The sequence below is a fragment of the Bactrocera tryoni genome, chromosome 2 (genome assembly GCF_016617805.1).
Source record: "Bactrocera tryoni isolate S06 chromosome 2, CSIRO_BtryS06_freeze2, whole genome shotgun sequence".
Classification (NCBI taxonomy): Eukaryota; Metazoa; Arthropoda; class Insecta; order Diptera; family Tephritidae; genus Bactrocera; species Bactrocera tryoni.
In genome coordinates, this window is record NC_052500.1 from 81133755 (window position 1) to 81161093 (window position 27339).

Genomic DNA, 27339 nt, shown 5'->3' on the forward strand with positions numbered 1-27339 from the left:
TAGGTCTGTATATACGCGAACTAGTCCCTCAGTTTTTGAGATATTGATCTGAAATTTCGCAGATATACTTTTCTTCCAAAGAAAGTACCCATTTGTCGGAACCGCCGAAATCGGAGCACTCTAGCATACAGCTACCTCACAAACTGAACAATCGGAATCAAGAGCTTGTTTGAAGAGCTTTTTGATTTGACAAAGTATCTTCACGAAATTTGGCATGGCTTATTGTCTAAGGCAATAAGAAAAAAATTGTCGAACTGAACGATCGTAATCAAGTATGATGCGGAATCTTCTTTTTTTGTGAACAGTATTCCAGCTTCGGCGCCACCGAAGTTAACGTTTTTCTTGTTTTGTTTTGTTTGATCGAAAAACTTTTCGGGCACACTCAACTGAGAAATAATGTACTTTTGACAACAAACTAAACAACTATAAATGTAACAACAACAACTGCAGCAACACTAACTTTCATCAAATGCATTTACCGATAAATGAATACATACTACTTGCACACTTACCTACACATCTAACTGTGATATAAGCATTTGTTGCTGTTGTAAAACTGTCAGCCGCAAAATATGCACAGCACCGCCGGCAACGGCAAACACCGAAACCAGAGTCATAAAACTTGCAAATGAAAAAGGTTCGACCAACGGTATATGACTTTACAACTACTTTGAGAGTGCTGTCAGCTAAACGGTGCACGAAATGGTGGTGACAATGTTTGCCGGCCGTGTGTTGTTGCTGTGCCATTTGGGTCGGCATAGTGCGCGCACTTGACATAAATCATTCAACGGGGCGTGAGCACAGCAGCGCTTGAGGGCATAAACGCCACCCACCACACAAACACAAGCAAGCACACACACATATACTCCCACACTTACACGTGGCTGGCGGTGGCAACCACATGCGCTGCATCTTCAATGGCGCCACAGTCACTGCAACAGCATTTTTTATGCATTTCCCACAAAGGTCAACAGCGTCGGGGCGACGCACAAGCTCCACTTCAACGCTGGTGCGAGTCGGTGGCTGTTTGCTCTCCTGCCTCGCAGAATATGGAAAATGACAACGAAATGCAACACTCAACTGCACTGTGCCGCAGGTCGAAGTGTGCGTACAAATGCCATATATAAGCATGTATTTATTTGTGTATGTATGCATGTTTGTGTGCGTGGTTGACTTTAAAATTGTTTGCTGATGTTTCTGTGTTGTTTATGCTGGTGCAAATGATGTGACGCCATTACAAATGCCCACGATGACATAAATTGCAGCATGCAACTTGTGTCGTACAACAATTTGCCATTAACACAAACACACGCGTGCACGTGTATGTAGGTGGGCGTGTATCTCGGAGGTCACAACGACAAATGCGACTTTATTTGTCATCATTTATCGACAAAAGTGCAATTTACTGTTGGATTTGTGAAAGTTTCATCGCTTGGGAATTGTTAATTCTGCGTGTGGCATGGACAAATTATAAAATAGTTTTGGCTTAAAGGCCCTAAATTCATATTTTGCACTTAGAAGTTGCAAGGAAGCAATACACGACATGAGAATAGAGTGTTCTTATTTATAAATTTGGTTTTCAAATTGAATTCCAAAATTCTTGATAATTTTCGACTTAGTTAAAGTGAAGATACATTTTAACACTTTCGATTCTGGTTCGTTAGAACTCTAACCTTTTTCTTAAAGGTTGCTTAAAAGATTACATGGGTTTCAGGGCTTCAAAAAAATGACTTTCTTATTGTTATATTTTTTAATTCTATAACATCTCTAGACTGTTGTCCTAAATCCTCAAGTTGATTCGGGCGCTCGAGGTCAGCTATATACTTACTTAAAACTTGTTTTTTATATCAATTATTGTTTTTGAAAATGGGCCACTTATGTTCGAGCAAACTCATGTAACGAAAGCAAAATATTTTTTTTATTTTAAGTTTTTGTATAGTCTAAAACGAAATAACTTTTACAATTTTCTTCGCATGTAAGGAGAAATGAATCGAATCTCCGTCTTCCAGATATTAATAAATTATTAAAACAGATAGATTAGGTTAGATATGAGTTCGATCCTACCAGGGTCCTCTATTAAACAGCTTAGAACATCAATCCTTTATGTTACCTAAAACTTCTATATAATAGATCATAAGACCCTTACAAATCGACAAAGCTTTTTGAACCTCTTACAAAATTGCTGACACGGCTAATGTAAGTTTCTGCTACGTTTCCTGGTTCGCCGAAACTAGGACCGCTGAAATGTTTAACCACAGTCTTGCAAAGGCTGGAGAATAGAGGAGAAAGTCGTAATAACTAAAGCAAAGTACTGAACGGGATCTTTAGATATATAAAAACATTTTGTTTTAGTTTTCCATTCATTTTGAGCAAAATAGCAGACTTATAAACAAAAATGTTAATTTCGACCGATATTTGTTTTTCGTGTTGTTTTTTCTGAACAAATGAATTGGAATAATATTTGACCCGATTACATTACTGTGAACCTAAGGTTAACATTTCAAACTTAAAAGTGCTACAATATCAGATCAACGTTTTTTTTGAAGCCAACATAATGGCTTCAACACTTTAGCACAAAGGATTTTTGACTATCACACCAATTCATTAATGTTTTTCGGATTCTAAAATATAGTTTAGCCCAAGAAAAGTTTAGATTTTCGGAATATACTAGACTTTCCGAACTCTTTAATTAAAAGACAAGTAAGGCTAGCTTGTTAAGTTGGCTGACACGTTGATTAGATTGCACTTCGACTGATTATAATCACTCCTTTGTGAAGTCAGAGAAATAAATCCAGTAATTATATTATAGATGTCTACAAAGCGCCTTGTACCTATTACAAATTGCTTAGTCATTTAGTCCGCCAGCTCATCGAAATGTTTAAAAGTTTATGATCTAAGGTGTTTAGCCTTGATCTTGCAAATTTGGAGCAACCAAGAGAAAATTTCCATTTCTACCTCACCTTTTTTAAACTTTTTTATTTTTTTTTTTTAATTTTAACTTTAGATTAAATATAGTTTTCAAAGCCAGACTCTACAAATTTTTGATACTGAGTTATCTCCCAAAAATTTTTGGAAAATCTTTTCAAACTATCCAAAGTGAACGCGCCTATGTCTGGATATTGTCCTCTTGTTAAAATCTTACCGGATGCTATCAAGAGCACAATGTGCAGATATAACCTTTCCACTTAGAGAAAACCCTGCTAAATGCTAAAAGCTCGCTGGTATCGACAGTTACTCTTCCCACCTTCACCACAGGAGCCTATCCTTACATACTCTTCAGTTTTGCAGTTGCCTGAGATTTCCTTAGGGCCTAGTGCCCAAACATGCCTTATCTGGAAGTAACTCACTGCCGCTCATAGTGATATTGAGCATTCCCAACTGAACTCTACTGCACGGTGATTGAGTTCAAGGTGGGCATTGCTGTTCTACTTAAGTGGTAAATAGTCCCTAAAAGAGCCTGCGCTATGGAGTAGCATATCAATTGCTTCTTTGATAGCAACAAACTCGTCATTAATGAATAGTTATCAACGGTAGACACCTCCACCAGCAATACTTGATACATCGGTAAAGAGGCTCACTACCCCTATACTCCATTTATTTAATTCAATGTTGACGTTTTGTCAATTTTAACTTTTCACTTATTTCTGTAATTGTATATATACACTTATACAGACATATGCGTATAGCAGTCTCATCACTTCGAACACATTTCTTCCATTTTCCTCCGTCTTATTTAATTTCGCTTAATTTTTGTTTCCAATTAAACTGTTATTTAGCTTTTGAAACTTTTACAGTTCGTTAAAAGCAAAAACTCTGGAACGAACCGACTTTTATTTACTTTTTTTTGTATTTTTTCTTCCAACTTTTTTTGCAATTGCAACAATTTCCATTATCTTTTCCATTTGCTCTTCCTGCTGCCGAGGCGCGCGAACTCCATATGCTCTTTCTCAATTTAATAGTACAATGCGCGAACAATGGTATGGCACTTTAGCCGGCAGACAGACAGACAGCGAGCCAGTGAGGCAAGCTGGCCATTCTACACGGCAGACTTCGAGCCAGCGATCTGTGAAGAAAATTGCAATGATGTTGCTGGCAACATTAAATGCAAAAAATATACAACAAAACAACAAATGCACAAACCCACAAGTGTTGCGTTTATTCGCGAAGCTGCTTTTGATTGCGCTGGGGTGTTGTTGTAGTCGTTATTCTTGTAGCGGAAAGTTTGTAGCGCATAGAAATCATATTCAACGGAGTAGTTTGTGCCTTGCAGGGGGGCCCTTCAATTCCAGTCGCGCTTTTGCTATCGTTGATGCATCTGGTGGCACTACTGCTTGCTGTAAGCCCATTTTCTGTCGTCATCATTGTTGCATTTAAGTTGCACAGCAGTGTGACCATTGCCATTAGGCGGGTTCACTGTGGTTAGTTCGAGAAATTTTTCAGAAAAAGCTTGAGAGGCCACTCTAAACTGAAAATTTATTTTTGAGATCTGATTCTTAAAATCTATAAGCTCTTTAATCTACTACCAAAACGTTATAGAATTGTTTGAAATCAATACTTGGCACAAATTCCTTATTCAAAAAATATATAGCGTATGAAAAGCTCCGGCTTTAGAGCTTTTGACATAAGTTTTAAGGTCATTTATGTTCTACTGTTGCATGATTACTATTTTACTTGTATGTTGTTCCTGTAGACACTATTCCTTCCGTCATTTGTATACACTTTGTCATTGTGTTCATGCTGCTGTGCGTTATTGCTGTTGTTGTTACTACTCTGACTACTTCTTTTTGTCTGTTGCGTTGCTGTCTACGCTGTTTTTACTTTCGTTTTTCTTTTCCTTTTTTCGAAACTGCACTGCATTTGGGGTGTTATGTGATGCGAAACACAACGCTTCGTTTCGTTTACATTTGCGCATTTGCCAGCGGGTCGCTCCGCCATTCGATAGTCTGTTGTTTAATTTTTTTGTTCTTTTTTTTTTGTTGCTTGTTGCCCCCACTTGGCTGCGAGTGAATGAATGTGCAAATGTATGCAATTTTTCACTACTTTTAATCTGCGTAGTTGTTATATTTTTGCAGACTATTTTACTTTTTATTTGCTTAGTTCAATGGCATTGTCAGTATTTGAAAATTTCGTAATTTCGTAATTTATTTAATTGTTGTATGGTATTTAGAACATTTTAAGTTAGGTTAGGTTAAGTAAATGGGCTGAATGCCTCTGTGGCCATGAAAAATCACACTTAGACAGTTGGAGAACGGGCAAAAAATTTGGTGCCCAGAACTTCTAGGTATGGATCAAAAAGACCGTCACTATCGACCAAACGCATAGAGTCTGCCGGAAATGTATTGAGGCGCCTAATATTAATTCCAGCCAGCTGATGGGTTTGTAAAAAGTATAGCGACTGAGATGAGTCAACTTTAGAAAAAAAGTTTCGATCGATGCTTTCACCTCATCTTCTTCTTGAAACTTTGACATGTAGCGACCTCCAACATCTTTAGCCTCACCGCGTAAGTAATGCATTGGCAGATCAAGTCGGTCACAGAGACATTTTTGACAACGGAAAAGCAGACGAGTTGGCCACGCTTGGTGCCTCTTTAAACGAGTCCGAGGCGGAGTTAAGCTATGCCCGCCGGGAGAGACCAAAAGAGGGCTTTATATGTTAACTGAGGAAATAGATCACATCAGATGGAAATCAATGACAACATCTGCAAGATAACAAAGCAATTATGGTTCTAATATGTCGGAAATAGAATAAAGTACTTATCAAATAGGTTCAGAAATAGTATATACAGACTTACAGCAACTATTACGGAGGACGTAATATTGAGACTGTCTTTCTTACTTTCTCCTTCTCTGCGAATACCTCACTCTATCACGTACGCGGCACAAAGTACTTGAAAACCATCAAACACCAAACCTTGAATAGCTGTCCACATAAAGCAGAAACAGTCACAAGAAGTTTTGGTGAGATTAGCAAATGTTTTAAGCGCAAAGATGAAACGGGATAGCAAGATTATAAGGTCCTACCTTATTGCACCAAAACAGCACATCCAATGTTAATTGAGATCCAACCTACCTACCGAGATCCTCCCATAAAAGAAATTCTCAATATTTTATTGAAACTTTACTGTAAAGAAGTTGAAGAACAAGATCTATCGCAGAGTTGCCACTCACGGGATTTAGTTATATAAATGTCTAGTAATATTATTTAGTCAGTAGTTTAGAATCAAAAATCACTGCCCAACCAACTTTGAGGAATGTTGCCGAGTTGACAGTACTTGGCTAAGTCCAAGCCCACTGTAGACCTAAATGTCGTGGAAACGGGAATTATTGAAAAAAATTTACTAGCTAAGCTGAATTCTCATATACATACCTACACACATACGTAAATATTGGGTAGTCAAAAAATTATTTTCGTATTTCTAATCAAACTTCAACTTTTTTATATATATAAAAATAATTATCAAATATGTACCATTTTGGTCGACAACTTTTTGACATTTTCCGCTAGAGACATTATTTCATCAGGGTAATTCGACGGTAATTTCCAGAACTGAAGCGAGCGATCCACTATTGTGCTACACGAACTGATACAAGATCGTCTTCGTAAACATCACAAACTTCATTGGTGGTTTTCCTTTTTAATACAAAAATTTTAAAATATAGTGAGTTTATTCATTATTTTCACTCATTTTTGAACAGCTGTAACTTTTTTTCAACTTCCCCTTTGGTTAAATTAAGCTTAAAATCTCATCTTTCCAACACTGTATATATGACACAAAGTGAATGGTAGCACTGGAGATATATGTACGACTGCAACATCTATTGACAAAATACGAAAAAACTTTTTCGACTACCCAATACTAATGTGTTTTTTGTTGGAAACTACCACATTCTATCCTCTATCCCATTCTAAGGATGGCGAGGCTTTTATTAAAGAGTTGAAATTTCAAATGTATAATTGTGGTATTTATTTGAATATATCACACACTAAGAAAAATAAAACATAAAAGCACATATACGTAAATATTTTATTAGCATTCCATTTGGAGTACCTACATATACCGAAGCATTTGCTTACTCACCTAAATACATACTCACTTAAAAGTGTATGCAAATATGCACACAACAGTTCTATATTGAATTTAATATTTCATCAGGCACCGTCATAAACACGTTTTAGTTAAATGGGTGGCAATAAAAATATTTTTTTTTTCATTGTGCATGTGCAGGCCATAAAAAACTAAGTGAGATTGCTATATAAATTTTTTAAAGGAATTTTTCATTCTCTGTCATTAAAATTTTATTTTAATATTTTAACATTTCGAGAATTTCCAACATTATTGACTGCATTTTTATGCATAATAATTAAGTTAAAAAATAAATTGCTCCAGAATTATAATAAAATAACATTGACAATTATCATGGTCATTTATACATACATACATAAATATAAAATTTTAATACACACACATACATATGTATATGGAAATCTTTACTTACCAGTAATAAAAATACTACAAATACTATATAATGAGGTTATGCTACCGGTTACAGCTACTGCTTTTCTAACCCACAAACACATTACCACTCACAATATCACACTCTTCTCTATGTGTATTGCTTTATTTACTTAAAATCTTTTATGCTTTCGAGTTGTGATTTTTTAATCGGCGCGTAATTGTTTGTCATTTAATAGCAAGATTGTGGGCACGTACACAATTTCAATTTCCAACTACTCATTCACATACAAACATACATTCACACCTGTAACCTACACACGTCTACTAAACTCGTACTTGCACTTTGTCTTCTTCGAGCAAAGAGCTACGCGCTTGCGGAGTGCGTTCTGAAATGTCGGCGGAACTCCACACCTCCAATGCAGACGTGCATAGAAAATATATATGTACATACATACCTTCCTAAATATGTACATATAAAATACTTACTGATATACTGGACTACCTTTGAGTATTTAGCGTCGTAAGCAGCGTGTTAAAGTATCTTCACTCGCGTGTGCCGTAACTCACTTCCCTTGCTATGATTACACTTGCTCTATGCTCTGTTTATCACGGTACGCGAGCGTTTATTGCCTTATTCATTGTAATTTATCTTATCTACAGCGGTCACAACATAACACGCTGGTGATTTATTATGTTTTGTTGGAATACCTGTGTGTTCACAAACCCTTACAGTTCTAATTCACAGTATTGTTTTGAAGAACATATATGTATATGTTATTATTTTACCTCAAAGTAATCCAAATCATGTCATTATTCGTCAAGCTACATTTTCCAGCAAATTTAAGTTTGAATAGGGACGAAGAGGTAGATTGCAACAATGTAAATTGAAGAGAGAATTCGACAACTCGAAGGTTCTCCAGTTTTTTTACTCTCTTTAAAGTCTTACTGTTGCTCTCTGGCTCCTTAAAGGGTTATATCCACTTGAGAGTCCGAAAAAACACGTTTTGTTCGTATTTTACTTTTTGAAAATACCTTTTTTCAATAAATGAACAGAAGAAGTGTATTTTATGTACTTTAATAATCGGTAACTCATTTTAAAGAATTTTCGATTTCTTGATCACATCCGTCAAAGGTGTTCTGCGGTGAGTAAGATTTTTCTGCTTAAAAATTCCTCAAATTCAAAAACCAAAGGAATTTATTGTAACTATTGATCTTATAACTATAGATACTAGTCAAAGGACTTGTCGAAACGTTCATTTTTGACGGAAAGACGATTTCACCAAAAAAAGTTTTTTTATATTTTTAAAACAAATTTACACTTCAAAAAAGCTTAAAAAATCGAAATTTTTTGTGAAAAACATTATTGCTTTAATACGTACTTAACATAAAGGTATATCTAAGACAGTCGTATTAAAAGTCAATCGGTCCAGCTGTTTCGAAGAAATTTTTATTGCTGACTCTGAAAACAGCGTTTCAAGAATAACGCTTTTAAAGGTTTGAAAGCCGATTACACTATTATACGCTCATAACTACCTCCAAATTTCAAATTTTCATAGAATATTATCAAATATAAAATATTTAGTACATATATGTATATGTATTTAGAAACATTCGATATATATGTATGTACATACGCAATACAATAAATTGATTTTTTGAAATTCAAAGGTTCATATAACCCCTTAAGGCGCTACATGGGTTTACGGGTTTCAAACAATCGATTTATTTTATTGTCTTATTAAATTCTACAATACCTCTAGAATATTGTCCTAAATTTTTAAAATGATCCAAGTAATAGTTTCGGAGATACAGCCGTGAGAACTTGTGCGCTCGAGACTAGCTTGGCTAAGTGCGCCGTCTTTAAACTCGTTTTTCTCGAAACTGTGTTTTTGAAGTCGGTTGGCAAGATTTCTCGAGAACTACTCACCGATCTTCATGAAATTTTACACAGGTCTTTGAGATACAATTTTTAATGACTTAGATGAAGAATTTTTTTCGATTACAACTATTTGAAAAAAATTTAGCTAAATTTTCATTTTTTTGTAAAAATGTCTGCCAAAAATTCAATTTTCAGTTTTTTTTTCTTCATCCAAGTTCTAGAATAAGGTTTTAACTAAAACACATAATTGTTTTCACTTAAGATGATCCTGTAAGGAGTTATCCTGCCAACGCGGGCGCATTTTTTTTCCGAGTGGTCTCCTGAAATGGCGTGGCAATGGCCGTGCTTAAAATATTTTTTCCAAAAATACAGAATTTCTCTGTTAATAGTGTATGTTTGTGACAATAAAAAATTCAAATTAAATATTTTATTTTTTATATGAGAAAAAAGTTGTTGAGAAAAGGCTGTTTTTACCCGAGGAAACTCATATGAGCTCTTAAAAGAACTTAAAAGCACTAATTTTTGCTTGTGAATACCTAAAAATACCCTCTTATTACAGTTAAAAATTTCGTTTAAAATCTACAACTCTCATTTTTATATAATATACGTACATATGTACATACATACATACAATATGAAAAATTAATAAACCTTCAATATACAATTGAAAATTATCTTAATTTCACAAACATTATTTAAAGTCATCAAAAAGCCGTCCATAAGGAAGTATAGAAACCAAATAACTAAGCATTTGGGTTCTAACCCTTACATACGTGAGAAAGGTACGCACGTGTGCAACAAGTTTTGTGGCTGCCAACATTCAGCTCAGCAAATATGCTTATTAGAGCCCGCACTACTCAGCTAACACACTATGCTACACGTGTAAGTTTAATTCTCTGCTTTAGTCATCCCATAGCCTGGCTAAGAGAAGTAGCCAAAAAAACGGTAGCCTCTAATTAGTAATGCAACAGTAGTGGTGGTAACCTGACCTTTTTCGATGTGTGTGATGCACATACTGTCACTCCTTCTCTTTAGTCATTTGTTACACCAGCAATGTTTCAACAATTTTGTTTTTGTTTCTGTTACATACATCTCTAAATAGCGTATGGGATAATAAATGGGTAAAAAATAAATGGAAAACTTTCAAGCAAGCATTTAGTATTCTGGGATATACATATTATATCTTTATGTAATTAGTAAGGATGTTAATGTAATGCTTCGAAATCTTAAAAAAAATATTGAATATTCAGTTTATTCCAACAAATCAAGGACTTGGCATACATAATATTATAGATTAATATTTAAGCAGAAAGCATTTGTTCACATTTAGTATATGAACCCATTATCCACTCAATTTAAGCGATTATCAATAAATTATCGCAATACACGTGTAACTTCTTAGTAAAATTATTTTGTAGAAGCCGAATAATGCTCTGTGCTGCAGCATTATTTACTTAATCAAAAGCAATTTCGGCCAATAGAAGAATTACCTCAATAATCGTCTCTACAAATTGCGTAACTATTATGTCCTTAAGTGTATATACATAGATTGCTACATATATACCCCTAAGCATCGTCCAAGTTATGGTCATCATGCTCCACAGCCTCCAACACCAAACCACGCGCAATTGCCAGTGTGACGACGTCAATAAACGTAAAGCCAGCAATATTGGCTCGTTTTAATTAAGATAATGAGTTTGCTAACGAGTCTGCATTTACTCTTCGTAGCCTGGATAAGTTGAGTTGTCATGTTAAGTTGTTGGTAATAATCAATATCAATTTATGCTCTTGAGTAGCTTACAGGCATATGCTAAATGGATGTTAATTTGAAAGTGATATGAGTTATGTACTTTATACATACATACATAGAAGACGCATTTACTATGAGGCAGTGTAAAGTTTGTACTCAAATACGGTTTAACTAACTTTACTAAATTTTTGGAATACCGAATTCGGAGATTTCCAGTACCTAAATTACACTCACGGATTTGAAGCCATTAAATAATTCACTTTCCTTGATTCGTTTTAATTTTTGAGAGTGGCGTAACGAACAATACACTGGCATAAATTAGAAAGAGTGATATAATTATGTGATAATGGAGATATAATTATGTGACTGACACTTAAACTTTATATAGAAACCTGCATCTCCACATCTCTGCGGTTCGGCACAGCGAAAGTATATCTCTTTCATGGTCGAAGGGCATCATTATCATTCTGAAACTACCGAAAAATGGAGATCTGCAAGAATGCAGCAACTGGAGAGCGATAACCCCACTGAACATCATCTACTCATACAAGACACTAACCATGATATTCCACATTTCAATACAAACCTGGGGTAAGGCAGGGCTGCCATCTCTTTTTTTCGCCAACGCCCTGATCTTCTTCATGATCACGCTTACCCTACACAAGAAAACAGTATCGTATCGAATTTTACACGGCAACTCGTAGATTTGGATTTTGCAAATGGCATTTGTTTGCTCTTCCGACATACAAGATATGGTGAATAAGTCGAGCTGTTCTATTGAACTTGAGATAAATCACAAAAGTAAAGTTCATGAAAGCCTACTAAAGACTAGAAGTTATGAAATCAAGTTCGTCAAAAGCCTTTACTAGCTCGGAAGCTTTGTCAAAATGGACGTAGAAAGTAAAAGGTATACAAGGGCGCCGTTTGGACAACTGAAATCGATGTGGGCAAGCTCGCAGAACCACAAAGCTCAGAATAATGGGTTGGAAAAAAGTCTTGCGGTAATTTTATTGAATTTAGTTTTTGTTTTTTATTGAAATTGAAACGAATTTTTGATGACTCATACCCAGCTCTTGACCGATGCTACGGCTGTTACTATGCCAGTCTCTTTCGACCAATTCAGCGATTTTATCGCAATTTTCAACGACAGGCCTTCGGGAGCGTGGCGCATCTTCGACCACCTCTACACCAGAACGAAAACGTTGAAACCACCGTTGTGCGGTGGAAATGAAAACTGTAACGGGTCCAGAAACTGCACAAATTTTCTTGGCGGCTTGAGATGCATTTTTGCCTTTATTGTAGTGGTACTGTAAAATATGCCGTATTTTCTCTTTATTTTGCTCCATGTTTGCGACGCTATAACTCACGAACGACTTAAAAGAAACGACAATCAATCAAACACGCGTTAGCGCGTGAAATGAGCTTTCCAAAAAGGTATTGCATGACCCGATGCGACGAATAAAACTAGAACTACGCGCTTTCAGCGCCAACTAGCAAAAATACCGCAAGTCTTTTTTGACAACCTAATATTTTTCGCCTACGTAAAGTCGATATTGTGGTATCTAAGCTTAAAATTGGTGGTCGCGAACTCCATCACTCCAAAGGCTCCAAGTATTTATCAACAAGTACCTACGAACTAAATGGTCTGACACTATAAGCAAACAGGAGCTATGGACGAAAGAGGAGCTCACACTGAAGCAAAAATATAATGGAAATGGCACTGAATGGACCGTACTCTGAGAAAGACCTCAGAACAAAATTAATAAGAAAAGGGTCTATACTACGCGTATAAGCCGATGAAAAAATACCCTGGGGCGTCAGCATTGCAGAATTTCTCTTGACTGGAATTCGCAGGAAGCAGAAGCCGCGACCGACCGAAATCAACATGAAAAATCTGCATTCTTTGCTACTAAAATCCTCCACAATTATTAAATTTTACTAGAATCTTAGATTAGTAGCATTAAATTTCCTGTAACTAAATAAACTAATCGCTCAACCGTGGCACCCACACTGCGCTGCCAGTCAACATCCTGTGCCTTCTCAATAGCACTTCTAATTAAACGCTTTAATACTTTCCTAAACGACTATCGCGTGACACGCACGTAAGTGTATGCGCGAGCGTTAATTGCGTTCATGCCGAGCACATAATCGTCATTACTTACACTTTCGTCATTAATGTCACCACTGTAAACAACCATATATGAAAACACGTGAGTGAGTGTGCTTATGGGTTTCCCTGAAAGCGCGGTGGCAGTGGCTGTGGTACGATTATTACTCATAGCAATTTTGCACGCTTTTTTGAGCTTCAATTGCGGGGAAAACGTATAAAAAGCGGAGCGCGGGCTGAAAATTTTATTGCCAATTGCCGAGCGATGTTTTGTCTATACGGTAATGTGCGTGGAAAAATTATGCTTTCCTACTAATCGCCTTCCAACCGCTGCCGAAACCCGCTCCAGTGATGTGATATGCTGGAAACGTGATTTCGCGGTGCAGCATTTACTTCGTGTTTTAACTAATTAGACCAAATCGTGGCTACTTTGTGATAAAATTCACGGGGTTTGCATACGAAATGAAAATTTTAAATGAAATTTTGTGTTATGTATTTGAATTGATATTAGTTGGAGGACGTTGCTGAAAACTTCTAATTGTGGGTGTATAACAAATTACATATCTAGCGCTTACTTAGTGGCAAAGTTGAAAAGTTTTTTGAAATTTTGATTAAATAATTATAATTTTCCTTTCAAAGAAGTCATGTTCTAGAGCCCCAAGTTATTAAAAAAAAATGTTTTTCATATATCAAACGCAAATTTCATTAAACCGCATACAAACTGAAATTGAAAAATAACACTAACTTTGTGCACTGTAAATTCTTTGCTTCCACTTGCCTTATCCACTCCCAAGGGTGTCGTTTCTTTAACCGCAAACTTTCTACTAGAAAATCTTCCCAAAAACTACTTACTTGATTTGTCTCTCTCACTATAATTTCTTAACCTTTTCTATGCAGCCTCTAATCATGCCGTTTCTCTGGCAAACTTAGCTTACATTTGTCCTTTGACACGCACGCAACCAGCGCCAACTGCACACACGCGCGTTGCCTGCGGCAGTCAAGGTTTAGGGACAGTAGCAGCCAGCCATGCAGGCAGACAGCATAGCGTTGCAGCTATCAGACGCATCGCATCACGTGGGATGTAATCAAATTTTATGTGCAACGACTTACGTGATGCGACAACAAATTACTCGCTCACACATGCATACAATGTTTTACATACCTACACATGTGTAGTTAAGAGTAGATACTAAGGTTTTTTGTTTCTATTGCCCTCAAGCTCACCAAATCACTATAATTTTGGATTAACCTGCTGGTTGAATAAATAAGAGTATTTTCTCTTATTAAAGTAATTTTAATGATTTTGGTTTTTTTGTGGGCAAAATGCGCTTCACTTTTCGAACTCTTCATGTGCTGAATCTGAAGGAAGTATTTGCGACTGATGTACTAAGAGGTCTTCTGTTGGGTATTTGAGGTGTCTTGATTTCGAATTTGAGTTGAACTAAAACACAAAAAATCATACGTGTTATGGAATTTTGACTATCATTTTTGGTTTTAGCAATCCCAAATTAGCAAGAAACAGCCTCAAACATCACAGTCGCAAAAAGACTATAAACTAGTTTTATCACTCAGAAGACGATTTCTAAAGATATACATTATTCTTTCGATCCCAGCTTAGCTTGATCTTAGAACGTCATTATTATCTTAAAAATAGTACCTGGTAATATAAACATACCGACTATATTAGGTTAAAATGCACTACTTTCGTTATAAGCCTCGGCCAAGATGCCCTTTAATGTGTTCTAAGAGCTTCCCTTTGACTTTGATGAATAGCAAAATATCACCAAACCTTGTTCAGCATGGGATTACTGTTTTATGACAAGTGACTCTTCTGTAACCCCTTTTTGATTGCCTTTTTGGAAAACCAAGTTCAGATGTTTTGGATATGGCTTCATTTGCAAGACAAGTTGACAGATCGTGCTAATTTTTGGCATCATAATTGAGGATAGTTCTGCCAACCTAGTAAAAAAAAATGTACCATATATTCGGGAGACTTAAATGAGAAATTCCCGGTACTTTCTGAATAGGGTATATATCAATTTGATAGATTAGAGATATTATTCTACTGCTACTATTCTTCTTTACTAATAACCAGACGATATTCGATCACGCGGCCATAACTTTTGGATTTTATAGTTCTTATTACAGTGCCTGCCTCTAAAGTAGCAGTATAGAGCTCCGAAGTGCAGGCTCTTTCAGGGAGATGAGTATAACGGCAATACTAGCGTTCAACTCGCTCACTGTGCGCTCAAATTTAGTTAAGGAGTGTCTGACCTCACTAGCAATAGCATCAAGCTATATCAATATGAGACTTGTTTGGTTTTTTCCTGGTCATAGCGAAATCGCTGGAAGGTCGATGACCTAGCAAGAGGGGACACTCTTACCCAACTGACATCGGAGTGGGAGTGAGTTTAATCTCCATTCTGCTCTTGCATCCTACACTGCATCTTTTGACCTTGCGTGACCCTAGTAGATGTTGATTTCTAGCCCTGACCTACTGAACTATTTGTCCTTAGAAAAGTATATCTTGCCACAATCGTAGGCGTTCTTACTGGGTAGAGCTCATTCATGTTAGACTAAAAACATTATTGCACAGAAGAAGGCAAGGTAAAAACTTCTAGGACTTACACCTCCATTGTTTAGCTTTTACAAGACTGAGGTTGAAACACTTGGTCTGTCATACTTTCGGTGATCCAGGCGACAGAGCAAAAACCTGGCTTCACAAATTTGGGATAGGCTCAAATCGTTGACGATTTATTAGGGTATTTATGGGCAATATACACGAGTTTTAGGTACACCAATGGACCGGCTTTCTAAGCTGTCCAACTGAAATCTCTGAAACTGAGTTTTTTATATCGATCAAATATCAGCGTTGATCTCTTCTTCTTTCTGGCTAGACCCTGCTTAATCGGTTATAGCCGTGTTCACAACAGCGCGCCAGTCGTTCTTCCCTTTCGCTATTTGGCACCAATTGGAGATTTCAAGTGTAGCCAGATTCCAAGTGCAGCCAGATTCCAATTGTAGTCACCCGGTCTTTCCAACCGAGTGGAGGTTTTCCTCTTCCTCTGCTTCCCCTCGCGGGTACTTCACTACACTTCATCTATTCGGACGACATGACCTAGTCAGCGTAGCCGTTGTGTTTTAATTCTCTGAACTATGTCAATGTCGGCGTATATCTCATACAGCTCTCATTCCATCAACCATAAATCTTCCGCAGAACTTTTCTCTCGTAAACTCGTAACGCCCGTAGAAGACCTATCAGTCTCCAATTAGAGGAATAAAGATTATTTTTGCTTATAAAAATATTTTAGGGTCAGTATACTTCACCAATTAATTTCGTTAACAACTCCAAAGCTTTCTTCTGTTTCTTCTAACAGCAACTGATCTCTATCAGGATAGTTGACATATAACCAAAGGCTCCTAATCTTATAATTTATATTTTGATATATTATTTTCTCCACACGCAATTTGTCCATCAGCTAAACCAATAAGAGTATCTACAGCGCTACCTAGGAGCATTACGATCTTATCGATTATATGCTAAACAAACTGACACGCAAGCGCAGACTTCATGGCACATGAAAGATAAAGATAATCATAATGAAAGAATAAAGCGTTTTCACACACGCATACACACATGTATATTAAATTATATTATATTATATGCACATAGTTATTAACTTGGCAAAATCATCAGCTCAATCAGTAGTTGCACAATTCTTTTATACCACCTCTCGCAGCGTGCGCTCTGCAACAGCGCCGATCTTCTAGCTTCCAGCTTCGAACTTCCATGCAATTTTTGCACTTTGTAATTTCGTAAATTATTACATTCCTGCGGCTAACTGTATACTTGTACACGATAGTGGCGTTTGCTATTGTACGTGCTTGCTGTTGTTGTTGTTGCTGCAACTGTTTCGTGCCATCTGCGGTTGCATGCATTGTTCTGTTGCAGTTTGCGTTACTTGGAATGTTGCACAGCGCGCCCACCCGCTAATTCCGCTGGCTCTTTGTTGCATTGTTGTGCCTTGCGCTCATTGTTTGTTGTTCGTGGCTTACTTTGTGTTCAAGCTGGCTTCAAGTTATTCTGAATTTTTGTACTTTTGTGTATTTACTGTTTGTTTTTACCTTTCGTTTGCTGAAATTATAATCTTTATTGGTGAATTTTCGTCACACACGCAAACATACATATGAACATCGGAAGCGTTGGTTGTTGTTGTACGGCTTTATTATAATATGTCTACAGTTCTATTAAAACGAATTAATAACAGTTTATTTTATAAAAAACGATCAGCGATCTTATTTGCCAGTTCAAGGCTTGTTTCTCTTAGGCTTTGAGTGCATATAATTACTCTGAATTAAAGTGAACAGGGGTCTTCATGAGGAGTGTCCATTCAAAATTCTTGCAATGTCCGAAAATTTGATAAATGACAACTATAATGCCCTTAACAAGTGCATTTTTTATGACATAAAGCGATATAAATAGATCTTTCTCTTGACTTTGATCGATCAGTTTCAATGGCTGCTATATCCTATAGTGGTTCGATCTGAATAATATGCTCGGAGATTGTAGCGATGCTTTGGATAATAATTTGTGACAAATTTCCAGAAAATATCACGTCAAAGAAAAAGTTTTTCTTACAAGGACTTGAATTTGAACGGTCAGTTTGTCTGACAGCTATATGCTAGAGTTGTTCGATATCGGCGGCTTCAACAAATGAGCAGGTCTTATGGAGAATATGACGTGTGCAAAATTTCAGATCGATAGTTCAAAAACTTAAGGACTAGTTTGCCTATAAAAAAGTCGGATAAACGGACTTCGCTAAATCGACTCAGCTCAGTCACGCTCATCAGTCTCCGACGTATCTTTTTGGTGTTACAAACATCATGTCGAACTTAATATACCTTGTTCAGGGTATACAAACTAATGTATGCCTGATTTTGGAGCGCGAAGCTTTAGAAATCATTACCGAGGTACCCAAAACTCGCCTAGGATCGCTTTTTTTTATTCCATCAACCATCAAGGAGACGTTTCAGTTTATCCAGTCTTAATTATCGTAAACACAACTACGCCAGCATCCAGTAAGATTTATAAATGTTTTAAAATATGCTTTCGTCTAATATGTTATATAGTCCTACATACATATAGATGGCTCAAGCGAGTAAAAGCTTTTTGAATTCGAAATAAGTCAAATGATATTTCTATCATGGTAATCACTTCGTTCTTTTCTTACTTTTGTACTAATTTACTTAACCTCTTTAACCCATTCTATCTTGCAGGCTCATGTGGTCGCCGCTTTTGAGCAATCGCTCTCCAACATGACGTCACGCCTGCAACATCTGACTGCGACCGCCGAGCGCAAGGATGGCGAGCTAACCGACATGCGGCAAACAATCGAGCTGCTGCGCAAGCAGTCCATACAAGCAGGTCTTACTTCGGCGCATATGCAAAGTATGGGCGTGCAGACGCAACAACATGAACAACAGCAGCAACAACTCGGCCGCACCGCCATCACCCAGCAGCCGATGTCAAATCAAAATGGCATTACTAATGGCACAGCCTCATCGACGCCATCATCTACTGCAACCGGTATTATGCAACGTCACCACAGCTCCGATTCGATGTGCTCTTTGAATTCGATCAGTTCCGGCTGTTCGGCGCAGGATAAGAAGCAGAAGAAGAAGGGTTGGTTACGTAGCTCCTTCACGAAAGCATTCTCACGCAATGCCAAAATATCAAAGACTAGTCGGCACGCCGGTCATCATCATGTCGGCGCAGCCGGCAGCACTGCCAATAATGTCGGTGGTCAAGTAATGCATGGCTTACATGGCGACAACAGCACAGTTTATAATAAAGTTAATGGTCATAGCCACGCCGATGCCGTTGTTGGTTTGGCTGCTTTGGCTACACAGCCTGCACCGCCTCTACCCGCAGCCAATGTCTCGCCGACAAAAGGCAGTCCGGCAAAAACTGTAACATTGATAGATAATGCGAAACCGATCGACGCAATCGATCAGGAGGATCATCAGGTAGTGGAAGACCTGAAGAAGCAATTACGTGAGAAGGACTTAGTGTTAACCGATATTCGTTTGGAGGCGCTCAGTTCAGCATCACAATTGGAGAGTCTCAAGGAGACAGTAAATAAAATGCGTGCCGAGATGATGTCGCTAAAACAAAATAATGAGCGCTTGCAAAAGCTGGTAACTAGCCGTTCATTGGCGGGCTCAGAGGCTTCGTTAGGTAATGCCATTAGTCCAAACGGTTCCATTGGTGAGTCACGACGTTACTCGTTAGCCGATGGCAATGCGCGGCCACCAATGGAGTTGCCGAAACGTTTGGAAGAGGAAGTCGAAGAGGAGAACATACCGCCGGCGCCAGCACCTGAACCACCACCGCCGCCACTAAGTCCCTCCACACATATCGATCTTACGCCACCGCCTCCCGCACTCGACACCATGCCCAGCCCAGCGCATATTGCATCCGCTGCGGTTGAAGAGCTGCCCGATGTGACTGATGGCAAAAAGATCGCAATCGCTTGTTATCTGGGACAGCCAGAGTCATTTGTTAAGTACTGCGAAGAGATGCTTGAGGCAGATGAGTTCTATGCAAATGGCGTCGATGCGGATGGCAATGAACGTAAGTCCTTTCCGACAGCAAGTTTAAACGAATTTGTCGTCGCCTATACATACATCTCGGGCAAGACCACCTGGCAGAATTTAGACTATATTGTGCGCAAGACTTTCAAGGATTACGTGTCGCGCATCGATCCCGGCACCAATTTAGGTTTGAATACAGACTCAATAACATCCTATCATTTAGGTGAAGCAAAGCGTGGCCCGGAAATGGGCTTTCCCGAATTGTTGCCTTGCGGTTACATAATCGGCAATGTACGCACGCTGTATATCTGTCTGCAAGGTGTGGGTAGTCTCGCCTTCGATAGCTTGATACCGCGCAGCATTGTTCACCGCTACATTAGCTTGCTGACCGAGCATCGACGTTTGATTCTGTGCGGCCCTAGTGGAACAGGCAAATCCTATTTGGCGCGCAGGTTAGCGGAGTTTCTGGTAGCGCGCACCGGACGTGGCAATCCCTCCGAAGCAATTGCGACATTCAAGTAAGTTGAGACTTGTATGTGTATATGAAAATAAATTAGAAATATTAATTTATTCTTTGTTCTTTAAAGTGTCGATCATAAGTCTTCTAAGGAGCTGCGACAATATTTAGGCCATATAGCCGAACAGGCAGCCATTGCGAATGGCGCTTCCGAATTACCATCTGTGATCATATTGGATAATCTACATCACGCTTCAGCTTTGGGTGATGTTTTTTCGTGCTTGCTAAGCGCGGGTCCCGCCGGAAAGTTGCCCTGCATAATTGGCACCATGTCGCAGGCCACTTGCAATACAACCAATCTGCAATTACATCACAATTTCCGTTGGGTAAGTACTTTTTTGCACGCAGCAATGAGATATTATTTTACGAAGTTGCTCCGAAATCAAGACTAAATCATAACTTCTCTGTCACTCTGTACAGGTACTCACTGCCAACCACATGGAACCGGTAAAAGGCTTCCTCGGTCGCTTTTTGCGTCGCCGTCTTTTCCAACTTGAACTACAGACTGGCCATCCACAGCCTGAACTGGCCACTGTGCTGGCATGGTTGCCAAGCGTTTGGCAACACATAAATCGCTTCTTGGAAGCGCATAGCTCCAGTGATGTAACCATCGGGCCGCGCCTCTTCCTCGCCTGTCCATTAGACTTGAAGGACTCACAGGTGTGGTTTACCGACATCTGGAACTATCACTTATCACCATATCTGGTAGAGGCGGTGCGCGAGGGCGTACAATTGTATGGACGACGTGGTGGCGCCTGGAATGATCCATCGATTTTCATACGCAACTCATATCCATGGCCATATGGACCCGATTCAGTACCACCGCTGCGTCAAATCAATGCAGAAGATGTCGGACTGGAAGGTGTGGCGGCCAGCAATGGCGACAACCCGGATCCACTAGTAAGTTTAAAATATTTTTTTTTTATATTTTGTTTACAGAAAAAGCTAACATTCTTTATGTATTTTTTCAGTTGAATATGCTTATGCGTCTACAAGAGGCTGCGAATTACTCCGAAAACCAAGAGCAGGAGTCTGATTGTGCGAGTTTAGACTCGAACGTTACACCCGACAGCTCGGCGGGCGCTGAGTAAATGCCAGTTTAGTGACGCGGCAGTGCAGTTAGCGTCGCCAATGGACTTTCGAGTCCTTAGTAAACTAATCAAACACTAAATACCTACTTACCTAACTATATACAAACATTATACATACATATTCGCTAAAAATCAAACATTCATATGCATGGCTTTGTATATTTGTAAGTATATTTATGTGCGTATTGGATATTTTGTAAATTATGAAGTTTAACGCGACTTTTGTTTAGGGAATGCAACACTGATTTTAACTGCAATCTAGGTATACATAACTACATACATATGTATGTTTATGATTTATATATTATATATGCGTGTGTAATTTATAAACTAGTGTAAAAATCAAATAATTGCCAAGTGCTGAGCTCAATTTTAGGGCACTGAAATGTGAACAAGAATTTTACTTTTTTATTTTTATTTTTTTTCTATTTATATTTTTTAATTCTTATTTTTTTTTATTTTTTTTTATTTTCAAACCACTTAATATTGAATTTTAAATATTTTTTTGTATTATTTCTTCAATTTAAAAATATTCCAATACTCGAAAAGTGTCTCTCATCGGCAAAAAATACTCAACTTAATATTAACTATTTTCAAATAATACAAATATTTTTTAATCGCATCCAACCAACAATAAATAGAAAATAAATATTTATTTGAAAAATAAAAGTATACAATGTATGTATATACACCCCACTTAGTGTCAATAACTGTTAACCGTTATTATGAATTTTTAAGAAAAATGTTAATTTGATTTTTGCCTTTTATTTTTTTGACTGTACAAATAAAATTTCTTGCACTACTTTCGGCACTCAATCGCACGATTCAAAGAAAGCAGTTATATTTAAGAAAATTTTATTTGTCACGACCCACAGGCAGCACATTGTACTATACATACAATGTTTCCAAAACAATAAAAAAAAATCCTTTGAAAATTGTACTAAAAAATTGCACTTTTAAACGCACTTGTTAAAAATGCAAATTATAAGCCACTTTTAAGCTGCCCAAGTTTTGTTTCAGTAAAGTTTTTTTTTTAGTTTTTGTGATTTTCCGAGAATTTCTATGAACAGTTATTATTTTTTTGTTTATTGTTGACATGCACAATGTTTGAAGTTCCTTTGAGATTCTTAACGATATCTGGGAATATTTATTTAAATTGATTTAATTCTTTATTTTTTGTTTTATAATCACACAAATTTCATTAAATCTTTTTCTTGATTTTTATTGTTTAAAAATATTCTTAATTTTTTAATTATTTTTGATTTTTTTTTTATAATTACAATTTTTACATTGTATAATTAAAAATTTATTTCAAATTTTATTTTTAAAACAAAAATAGTTTTTTAAATTATTTTCAATTTTTAAACTATTTTTAAATTATTCTTAATATTTTTAATTATTTTTTAATTTTAATTTTTTTATTTTTTTTAATTTCTATTTTTTAATAATGAAGTTATACTTTATATTTTCTCTTGTTCACATTTTATAGTCAAAACCATAAAATGCATTTTTCATCAATGGCTTTAAAAATCCATGATTTGAGTACATACATATGTACATACAAATGTAATGCTTTTAAGAAGCTAACCAAAATAAAAAGTCATTCCACAAAATTCAATTGCATACAAACACATACATATTTATGTACGTACAATGTACATTGTACTTACAATTTACATTGTACATACATATGCATATGTGCATACATTGCACACTAGCCTATACAGTAGCGTGCAAAATAAAATAGTGAGTACATAGAAGATACACAATCCAAAAACATACAAATTAGCAAAAACCAAATCAAAATTGCAATACCTACGGAAATCAGTGATTATCAACAAATCCTGGGCATACATACACATATTTATATATACATATAATCCAAAATAAGACAGTCTAATGCAAAGATGAAAACTAGCTAAAATATAAATGTTAAATGTCTATTGATAATATTTACAAAAGAAAAAATATGAAAAATTCTATGCAAACATAAATTTACCGCTACAAAGAAGTCATGCAAACTACAACACATACCAAACTAACTGTAATTAAATATTTAGAATGTACTAACAAATTATCTGTAAATAGTTAAACTAAGCGTTAAGTTCCACAAAAATAAAAAAAAAGAAACAAAGAACAAAAAACAAAATGAAAATAAATAAGAAAATAGCTGTACACAAAAACCTGGCACTCGAACGCTGAACAATTTCACTAAGCTAGTTTTGGCAGAATGAAAATTGCTGGCCGAGTAAGCGGCCATAAGACGGAACGGTAATGAATTTGCTGACAAAAGAAGTAAAACACCGAAACGAAGGAAATCCAAATGAATGTAAAAGTAATAACAAATAAAATGTAAGTGTAACGAAAATAGTTGAAAGCTATGAAAAAAAAATTACAAAAAAGCTTGTGCTAATATTATTGTATGTATGTATATTTAAAATTTATTGAATTTGTCACTTTTTATACCCTACAAACCAAAATTATACCTAACTATAAAACATGCTACACATAAATACGTACATAAAAAACAAAAAAAGGAACTATCATATATACAAACTATTTTGCGATGCATAATATTGCGGTGGGGTGTAGTGTCAAGAAGAAGTAGAAGAAGAAGCATGAATTAACTAACTTTTGCTACTAATTAACTAAATCTGAAGATAAATAAACGCGATAAAACGTTAGTCCCTTTGACTATTGCTGGCATGCGAGCAAATATAATAACGGTAGATATTTTTAATTAAAGCAAATTATAAATTTACAATAATTATTATTGCAAATAAACGTAAAATAATTATGCGTATTGTATTTATTTGAAGTTAAAATAAATAAATACCTTAGCTATGTTAAAAAAAAATTAAAAATATGTTTTTATTTAATTTAAAAAATAAAAAATCCTTAACTGCTTAAAAATATACGTAAAACATTGACTATACAAATTGTTTACAAAGTTTATAATATCAAAAAATTAAAAAAATAATAATAATTAAACTGCTGAACAGCTGAGTTTTAGAGTTGGCTTGACATTTCTGACAGCAAATGCGAATGATTTCTAGAGAAAAGACGAAACTAAACTGCATTTCCTAATTTGTGCATTTAAGTAGATTTCGTGCCATTTGTTGGAATATTTTTGTTCACTATGACGCCAAATAAACACGAGATTATTAATTGGCTGGCTAAACAAACCAGTACATACATATGTATATTAAAACATAAGTAACAGAACATATAGCGCTGGAATCAATAAAAGAATGCGGAATCAAAACTCGAGCAAAGCAAACAATAATAAAGAGAGTATAAAATATAATAGCAACTGCAACTGTGTTTTTATTCAGAGAAGTGAAAAAGTAAAAGACTCGAGGCAATACAAACACCTTGGCAAAATTTGAGCACTTCAAAATTCCAAGTAAACTTTTAAACCTTAGTATTGTAGGACTTCACAGCTTTTCTACTCAAAAAACATGGTAGTGCATTAGCAGCGCTAAAGAATTGCCTTTCAGTAGACACCTCATTTGTTAAAATCCGTTGGCTCTTAGATTTACTAAAGCACTGCATGTGAACGTTTAAACATCACTCACATCTTATCCTCCCAAATAACATACTCAATAATCAACGTTGCACATCCAAATGATACGCATTAGCACCGCTAGAGAATTCCTTTTCGTTAGACACCTTATTCATCAAAATCGGTTGAGGCGTTCAAAAGTTATGCGATAAAATGCAAACGCTCCTTTGGGTTGGACGTCTACTTACTGTTTCTGGGCGCCTAGTAAAATGCAATATTCTGCATCTTCTGCACGAGTGTCGGCAAGTCAAGAACGTTGCATACTTTAAGGCGGCTATTTCGTGTTTAATGCATATTTGCTGCAAAGTGCATCACGATGTACCAGGCGCACAAAGGATGGGAGCAGGTGGTTGCCAGACGAAGGTAGTTACATTTTTATGAATAATTGCGGCAAATCAAAACCAATTTTGACGATTGAGGTGCTGTTGGAAAGAGGATTTTCTTGCGCCGTATATTGCATATAACTATTAGATGTATAGGCAACGTGGTATTCGAAAATAAACTGTATAATGAACATTCACTGCAACTTCTTGTTTATAGTTTTTAATTGCAATGTATACGTGATATTGATTGAATTCACCTGTCAAAATCATGTATTTTCCAAAAATTACTGATATTTTAACAAAAATAAAGACCCATTCTCTTCCCAGAAACCCTTGTACACAGATTCACATTTCAGTATCCTTAAACCCAAGTCCTAAAACCTAACGTAAGGAGCGATTGCTCTTAAAGCTATTTAATTTTCTACCAAGCATTACAAAACTATTTCCCTTTGTTTTTTTTTTTAATGTGTTTGTATTTTAATAATACTCGCTCTTTGTTTGTTGTGTCGTTTTAACATTAGAAATTTACTAAAGCTCTGATTTAACACATTTAGCTTCACATAGTTGGCTACGGCATAGTTTACAATGTACTCTATTAGTCAAATTGTGTTTACAAGCTTTATTACAATAACACTAACATCGTAATTTACTTTGCAATGATGGTATATTTTGTAGATTTGAATTGCTTTAGACTTATTAAATAACTGCAGAGGCAGTACTATTTCACACTATTAGCTTATTTGATTTATTTCCACTTCTTGTTTTCATAATCCCAGTTGGAGGCCAAACCAGTAACCGGATTGACTTCCAAGTCAAGCATACGCTTCAATTGCGCCTTCTTGTGCTCATCATCGAAGGTGACTGGCAAGTCATCGTAAACTAAATGGTAAATGTATTATGAGTAAAAGTTTAATTTAGTTATAGCATATAAACGTACCGAAAAGGTTCATGAGAACTGCAATCCAAATGGCCATGCTGACGAATATGAGACCAATACCCAAATGCTGTTTCCATTCACCGGTTGGCGCTTGGATTTCAGCGAAAGTTTGGCAGAAACTGGCACGGTATAAAGCCTTAATTTCTTCAGGGCTCAATTTTTTCCAATCTTGCTTCTCTTTTTCGCGCAGAGCCTTAATTTCATTGTTGGGCTCACGGAAGCGAATGGCCGGCATTGGGTAGTCCGTGCGATCGGCGTAGCAAGCGGTACCGTTCCAGCCGTAGCCGACGATTTCGCGGTTGCCAATTTTATCCAATGTATGTACGGATGCAATGCTTCCCGTTTGGGTATTTTTAAGCAATTGCTTCAACAGCTGACGCTGCATGGACATGCTGAAACCACGGAGAGCCATTTTGTATGCCTGGAAATAATAAAAACAAAAATATGAGTAATTAGTTGCATCATAAAGATATAAGGTAAAAATATTAAATAAATTTGTTGAAATAGTTGCAGCGGTTAACAGTCAGACGGACGGTTTGATGACGGCGAAGAGGTTATGTAACCTTTATCATAAATCGTTTATTACTCGATTCACGTCATATGTAAAATAAGGAAGGCTCCTTACAAGCCAAACAAATGTATTCTTAATACAAAAATCTCAGTTATAAGTTCGCTTTTTCAAAATATTTTCAATAATCTACAAAATTAATAACAGAAAACCCGCAGCGAGTGTTACACAACCAAATAGCTCAATTTTATTCAAGCTTCTGCGCCCGTCCGCGGTCCACTAATTTACTGTGTAATAAATTTAATTAATATACTTTAAGAAGTGTTTGCTATTAGCAATATTTATGAGTAAATCAAAACAAATAAAATTTTATAGAAACCTTTAATGAGGCCTTACTTTTTCCACTTGCTTGACTTGTGAGGTAAGATTCGCGGAATATGACAGATGCAATGCGGCGAGTAGTGTAAAACACTCGTTGAAAGTTGCACGAGTAACTACAAGAAAATCAATAAACACATGCCACAGGGTTGTATTTTCTTCATATTATTTGTTTTAAGACATTTTCATAACTTTAATCAATAATGTAAATATATGTTTCTTGACAAAAATGT

The 27339-nt window shown here is 36.4% G+C and overlaps 2 protein-coding genes across 6 annotated transcripts in view; one reads left to right on the forward strand and one right to left on the reverse strand.

Annotated features, from left to right (window-relative positions):
* Positions 1-21855, forward strand: part of LOC120767342 (protein sickie) — a 460987-nt gene extending 439132 nt beyond the window's left edge. For all 5 annotated transcript variants that reach the window (XM_040093298.1, XM_040093300.1, XM_040093297.1 and 2 more), the window contains 4 exons: positions 18471-20305; positions 20375-20630; positions 20725-21204; positions 21276-21855. In XM_040093298.1, the coding sequence (XP_039949232.1) occupies positions 18471-20305; positions 20375-20630; positions 20725-21204; positions 21276-21395 (2691 nt within the window). In that variant the 3' untranslated portion in view covers positions 21396-21855. The remainder of the gene's footprint in view (positions 1-18470; positions 20306-20374; positions 20631-20724; positions 21205-21275) is intronic.
* Positions 21856-25776: 3921 nt separating this feature from the next.
* LOC120769220 lies at positions 25777-27207 on the reverse strand. Its single transcript, XM_040096116.1, has 3 exons — positions 27125-27207; positions 26221-26641; positions 25777-26162 (listed from the first exon to the last, which is right to left on the reverse strand). The coding sequence occupies exons 2-3, from the start codon at positions 26630-26632 to the stop codon at positions 26029-26031; spliced, it is 546 nt and encodes a 181-aa protein (XP_039952050.1). The 5' UTR covers positions 26633-26641; positions 27125-27207; the 3' UTR covers positions 25777-26028.
* Between the last annotated feature and the right edge of the window lie 132 nt (positions 27208-27339).

Bases quoted from the DNA above. Each gene is read 5' to 3' on its own strand.
- LOC120769220 (XM_040096116.1), bottom strand. From the start codon at position 26,632: ATGGCTCTCCGTGGTTTCAGCATGTCCATGCAGCGTCAGCTGTTGAAG. The intron at 26,163-26,220 runs GTACGTTTATAT...TTTACCATTTAG, and splicing joins AGTTCTCATGAACCTTTTCG to TTTACGATGACTTGCCAGTC.